Genomic DNA, 6,538 nt, shown 5'->3' with positions numbered 1-6,538 from the left:
TTTACTCTGTATCTAACCCCGTGCTGTACCTGTCCTGGGAGTATTTGATGGGGGACAGTGTAGAGGGAGCTTTACTCTGTATCTAATCCTGTGCTGTACTTGTCCTGGGCGTGTTTGATGGGGGACGGTGTAGAGGGAGCTTTACTCTGTATCTAACCCTGTGCTGTACCTGTCCTGGAGTGTTTGATGGAAGCCTCATGCTGGAAGGCCATTTCAAGACAGTTGTGAGGCAGTCTCACAGTCCCCGTGCCTGTGCTTTCAGGTTAAAACCGTCGCTGTGATTCCCCACACGGTGCCGGGACACAGGCCTGTAGCTGTGATTTCCCCCACACTGTTTCTGGATGCAGCTCTGGCTCTGCGATGTCCCCCTTGCGGGCCTGTGTCTGCATTTTACCCCACGCGGTGACAGGACGCGGGTCTGCGTCTCCAATTTCCCCCACCCAGTGAATGGACGTGGGTCTGCGTCTGTGATTTTCATCACCCCGTGACCTCCAGGTGTAGGCTTGGGATAAAAAACACCTTGACGAACATCTGCAGTCCCAAACCCAGAGCTCTCCCACTGTGCTCCCGGAGCACTCACAAGTATCCAGAGACGACCCAGAGGAAAGCATCACCTCGTCCTCCTCAAATCCTGTTTCATCCGATCAGAAACGGCAACACCTGAGAGTTGTCTCCATCATGACCTGCGCCATCTCACCCTCTCACTCATCCACTGACGTCTTAATTTGGCAAAAGTACTTCAATAAATATATTTGCTGAATTATACAGTATGCCTATTAATTAATTACAATTAAATATATGTTTTTCTTTTTAAATATACATTCATTCAGGAACGTGACCCTCGCGATATATCTCTCTTTCCCCTTGACAAACTTCAACCGTGGGCCAGCGAGGCACGTTCTCTTTGGGGAAGAGCAACATTAGCCCTCCCCTCGGCCTTTCCAGGCTTCCGTGCAACACAGCAAGAGGTTATACTTTTTTTTGTCCTGTTTTGTTTATTTCTTTATATATCAAAAAAAAGGTGGGGGAGGAAATCCAGAGTTTCCCACACATGTCTCGCGACAGGGGGAGTGGGGTGGGAATGGGTTAAGAAAGAAACTGAGGGCCTTATTGGACAGTGGGCAGGGTAGCCCTGCCCCGAAATGAAAAATAAAAATGGTAGTACTTGAAGGATACCAGTATGAATTGCCAGATGTATACCTTAGAATGGTACTGGTGCCAGTTGTACAGGGATTTCCCGGGATTTGGAAAATTTGAATTAGCTTTTCCTTCTGGGCAGGTAGGCCGTGGTAAGCCCGGTTAGGCCATGCTAGACTGGGGTAGGCCTGGTAAGCCATGGCAGGCCCAGTTAGGCCATGCTAGACTGAGGCAGGACCAGGTAGGCCAGGATACCCCCTCAGGATTCAGTGTTTGCAACCTCCTTGACAGCTGCTCCCCATTTCTGAAAGGGAGAATCCAACTGGGAGAGGGGTTGACATAGAAATTTCCAAAAGGGTGTGCGGAGGTTAAGGAACAGTTTCCCTTTCCGCCCCCACCCCTCCCCTCACCACCACCACACCAAAAAAAACCTCCCCCCCAAACTCTGCCCTCCCCATCCCCACTCTGCACTCCCCCCCCCCCCCCCCCCCCTCCCCCTCACCGGTTCCCTTGTTCACACCACCGTACTAATCCGGTTGACGGGTTTGGCTTTGACTCCGGTTGAGACCTGGCTGCTTGGTTGCCCGACGAGGGTCTGCTGAGGGTGCGGGGGCAGGGTTGAGAGGGGCAGGGGGAGCAGCGGCGAGTAAGGGGAGTGCGGGGACTGTGGGGTGAGGGGAGTGAGAGGGGTGAGAGGGGTGAGGGGGGAGTGAGGTGTGAGCGGGGAGAGGGGCGAGTGGGGTGAGAGTTGGGGCGGCAGGCCGTGCTGCTGGTGCAGCGCATGCTGCTGGACGTGCTGTTGCTGCAGCGCATGCTGCTGCACATGCTGCTGCTGCAGCGCATGCTGCTGCGCATGCTGTTGCTGCAGCGCATGCTGCTGCGCATGCTGTTGCTGCAGCACATGCTGCTGCGCATGCTGTTGCTGCAGCGCCTGCTGCTGCGCATGCTGCTGCTGTAGCGCATGCTGCTGCGCATGCTGCTGCAACGCATGCTGCTGCACATGCTGCTGCAACGCATGCTGCTGCGCGTGCTGCTGCTGCAACGCATGCTGCTGCGCATGCTGCTGCTGCAGTGCATGCTGCTGCGCATGCTGCAGGGTGTGGTGCGCCAGTGGGTGCTGCTTCAGCGTGTGCTGTGCCAGTGGGTGCTGCGGGGCTGTGGCAACGCCGTGGTGCTGGCCCAGCTGCACTGCCGGGTGATGTGACTGCAGCAAGTGCAGGTGTTGCTTCTGCAGCTGTGCCTGCAGGGCAGCGGGGTGGGTGTGTGGTGGCGGCCCGTACTGCGAGAGCGGCTGACTGATGGCATATGTGGGTAGCTGGTGAGGCGCGAGCGGGGATTGTGGCGAGCTGATGGGTGGCCGGATTGTGTGCACCATGGTGGCACGGGGTAGGAGCGGGGGCAGTTTGGGCCTCTGCCTGCACTGTCGCTGGAGGGTGACGTTCATGTGCTGTGGGTTGGGCTGCGCGTGGAAGCGATGGTGGTGGTAATAAGGTGGCGGTGGCTGGCAGTACTGGGCGTGTAGCGCCTGTATCTTGGAAGGCACCTCCGACTGCCCACTCTGGAGCTGGTAGGCCGGTTGGTAGGAGGAAGCTGGGTACTGCTGGGCTCCGCCAGCCTGCGAGTAGGCCTGTGCGGCTTGCTTGCCCCGCTTGCTGCCGAACAGGGAGCCGAGGAAGGAGGCAGAGTTGGAGAACTGTCGGTGAGGCCGCATGGTCGAATCCTCCTGGATGGGCACGGGTCTCAGCTGCACCCGGGGGCTGCTAATGATGGATCCCTGTGGGAGCGAGAGACAGAGAGAGAGAGAGGGAGAGAAAAGAGAGAGAACATTTCTTGGTTACACAGTCACTTTCACAAGTGCCTGGCCCTGCGGCCGCTGAGCGACAGGAGATTCGGGCAGTGGGATCAACCCACATTCCAACCCCTGTCCGCGAGGAGCGAATCGATGGTGCCTTGGGCGGAGGAGATGGGTGGTTGTAGATGGACAACTGGCCGAGGGGTGGGCAGGGCAAATTGGGCATGATCACAAAAGGGGAAATTCTGCAGATGGTATGAATCTGAAATCAGCACTGAGAATGCTCCAGATACCCAACAGGTCAGGGGGAGCCAACAGAGAGAAAACCAGAATTAACATTTTGCATTGGTGATGATGCAAATCTCCTCCCAATGTTGTCAACCTTGACTCTGTCTCTCTCGCCCCATGGTCCCGTTTAATTTACAATTTCAACTCTGCCTCAGAATGCATGTGAGTGTGTGTGTTACAAATGTAGGGATTTCAGATGTATTGAATTATATGCATTTGGTGCAGTAAGGGTTAAAAACCTGAGTTTGTGTGTGTGACTGCTGCAGTCATGTTTTAAAAGAATCCTGGTTTGAAAGTTTTTGGGGGAGCCAGAGGTGCAATTAAAGCATCATAAAAGCTTGGAATAAGGACTTTTTGTTTGGATTAAAGGGTTTCACTGTGGAGTATTGAGTTTGTTAGTAAAATGATGTAACTAATGAGAATACCAGGTATTTCAGCAGAGAAGCAGAGATTGTTCAGTTGGGAAGTGGAAATCAAACCATGAAGACTTCAGCTAGAGATCCTGCATTGTTCTGACAGGATTCAGGTCGATCTCTTCAAACAGTCTCAAAGATCATCTCTGAGTCTGCTAACTGTCTTGAAAAGCAGATGTGCCCTGTGATGGTTTTATTGTTCGAGTGGGATAGCAGTTACTGTATTGATTAGTATTGTTTATGGGGTAATTGTAAGCCATTTTCTGGTGTGATGTTAAAGATATTTTAATACTGTGTTCGTAATAAAGTTTGTTTTAATATTCCATATTCCTATTTCTCAGTGAAATAATTCTTGGGAGCAAGGTATCCTTTCCTCACAGTCTTGCAAAATGAAAATAAAATATTGGGGTTTCTGTCCAGTATCAGAGCCACAGTTGGGGTCTGGGCTGAGAACGTAATAGTGTGTTTATGTGTAAGTGGGTGCGTAATGCGTGAGTGTGTATATGTGTGAGTCTGTGTGAGAAAGAGTGTATGTGTGAGAATGTGTTTGTATGTGGGTGTGCATGTGTGTTGGAGTGCGTTAGTGTGTGTGGGGTGTGAGTGTGTGTGTGAGTGAGTGAGTGAGTGAGTGATGTGTGTGTGAGTGAGTGTGCATGAGTGGGTGTGAGAGTGTGTGTTGGTGTGAGTGTGGGCATGTGTGTACATGTGTGAGTAAGTGTGTATGCATATGTGAATGAGTGAGTGAGTGTCTGTGTGTGGGTGAGTGTGTATGTATATGCACGTGTATGTGCAAGCGCGCGCATGTGTGTGTTTGAGTGAGTGTGAGAGTGAGGGTGCGAGTGAGTGTGTGAGTGTGTGCGTGAGTGCGTGCATAAGCAAGTGTGTGAGTGAGTGTGCGTATGTGAGTATGTGAGTGAATGTGGGTGTGAGTGAGTACATGTGAGAGTGGGTATGGGTGTGAGTGATTGGGTGTGGGTTTGAGTGCGTGTATGAGCTGGTGGGCGTGTTTGTGAGTGAGTGTGTGTGAGTGAGTATGCGTATATGAGAGAGTGTGTGCGTGAGTGTGTGAGCGAGTGAGTGAGTGAGTGAGTGAGTGATTGTTGACAGGCAGATATGTAGAGGAAGAGACCATGATGGAAGTTTAAACTCCAGGATACTCAGACAGCAGAAACCTCTCCACCCAGACAGGGGTGAGAGTGTGGCCTGCCTCATTTGGCCAGTGAAACCGGGACCCCGTCAGCACTGAGGAATCATTCTGAGAGTCAATTCATGGGAGTGCAGGAGGGATACAGGGATCTGGGGAGAGGGTGGCTGAAATAGGATTCCTGCTCCGACTTTTCATTCTGTCTCCAGGTGGCTGGATTGGGGCGGGAATCCTTCCAGGGAGAAAAGCCAAGCTGGAGGGGCCCCCTCACACACCCGGTATTGGAGGTGGCCCCCCTTGAATTTGGGATGTGAATTGGCCCAGGCTGGGGGATTAAGGGGGGGGGGAATGCTCCCCTCCCTGTGAGTGCAGTTCAACAACAAGAAACGGAGGAGGAAGGGATGGGCAGTGAGTTACAACAGTGGGACAGGGGTCAAATGGATGGAGACGTGCAAACACTGGAAGAGTGACACCGACATGCGTGCTCATGCAGTAGGGAGACAAATTCAAGATGGCAGACATCAAAGACGTACCAGGGGATGGAAGGGGTTAACTGGCGGGTGTTTGATTTTTTGAAGGCAGGGATAGGGATTGGGGGGGGTTTTGATGGGGTGAAGGGCGTGCCACTTACTTCCATGGTACTGTCGAGCGATCCCACACTGTTTCTGCGTCCCCGCTTGCCTAACCAGACACGCAACACCAAGCATTAGCAGAAAAAGGCAAGAGAAAGCCCCATCACCTCTGCCACTCCCCCAGTCCCATCCCGACCCCCCAGCGATTCCCTCATCCCCGCCCAATCCTCTCCCCCATAACAGGTTATACACAGCTCATTCATACCAGCAATAGCATCCTCATTGAGCAGGAGGGAATGGGAGGGTGAGTGTGGCGAGGGGAGGAGGAGGGGAGAAAGAGAGAGGGAGAGTGTGGAGGTAGAGGGGAAGAGGAAGGGTGAGTGTGGAGAGGGAAAGAGATGGATGGAGAGAAGGCACGGAGAGGGTGAGTGTGGATGGGGAAGATGGAAAGAGGGAGGGAGCAAGAGGGGTAGTGTGGAGGAGAGGAGGGAGGGGGGAGATGGATAGAGGGAGGGAGAGGATGTGAAGGAGAGAGAGGGGGGGAAGAGGGTGAGTGATGAGACAGAGGGGAGGTGCAGAGAAAGGAGAGGAGGGAGGGCGAGGGGGAGTGTAGGGAGAGAGAGGGGAGGAGGGAGTGAGTGTGGAGAGGAAGAGGGGAATAGGAGAGGGTGAGTAAGGAGGTGAGGTGAGGGGGAGAGTGGAGCTAGAGGGAAGGAAGGAGGAAGAGGGTGTGGGATGGGGAGGAGGGAGAGGGAGGAGGAATGTGGAAGGAGAGAGGCGAGGGTGAGTGTAGAAGGTGAGTGGGCAGAAGGGAGAGGGCTGTAGGAGAGGGGAAAGGAGAGCGTGAGGGAGGGAGGGTGTGTGGAGAGAGAAGGAGAGGGGAGAAGGGAGGGAGAGGGTGAATGTGGAGGGGAAGGGAGAGGAGAGAGTGAGTGTGGAGGGAGAGAGAGGGTGAATGTGCAGGGAGAGGAGGAAGGTGAGAGGAGGAAGGTGAGAAAGGGGGAGAATGTGGAGGGTGTGAGAGAGGGGGAAGGGGAGGAAAGGGTGAGTGTGGAGGGGAGGAGAGACAGAAGAGGAGGAGAGAGTGAATGTGGATGGGGAAAGAAAAGGAAGGAGGGACAGAGGGTATGTGGAGGGGAGGAGGAGGAGAATGAGGGGGAGAGTGTGGAGGGAGTCAGAGGTGGGATTTTCT

The 6,538-nt window shown here is 53.7% G+C and overlaps 1 protein-coding gene across 4 annotated transcripts in view; it reads right to left on the bottom strand.

Annotated features, from left to right (window-relative positions):
* Positions 1–1,629: 1,629 nt before the first annotated feature.
* Positions 1,630–6,538, bottom strand: part of LOC140398961 (IQ motif and SEC7 domain-containing protein 2-like) — a 311,564-nt gene continuing 306,655 nt past the window's right edge. For 3 of the 4 annotated variants that reach the window (XM_072487974.1, XM_072487971.1, XM_072487973.1), the window contains exons 12-13: positions 5,406–5,455; positions 1,630–2,911 (exon numbers count right to left, since the gene is read on the bottom strand). In XM_072487974.1, the coding sequence (XP_072344075.1) occupies positions 1,652–2,911; positions 5,406–5,455 (1,310 nt within the window). In that variant the 3' untranslated portion in view covers positions 1,630–1,651. The remainder of the gene's footprint in view (positions 2,912–5,405; positions 5,456–6,538) is intronic. The other variant, XM_072487975.1, reaches the window with a different exon arrangement.

This window comes from Scyliorhinus torazame, chromosome 22, assembly GCF_047496885.1.
Source record: "Scyliorhinus torazame isolate Kashiwa2021f chromosome 22, sScyTor2.1, whole genome shotgun sequence".
NCBI lineage: Eukaryota > Metazoa > Chordata > Chondrichthyes > Carcharhiniformes > Scyliorhinidae > Scyliorhinus > Scyliorhinus torazame.
This window is presented reverse-complemented; position numbering and strand designations above follow the sequence as displayed.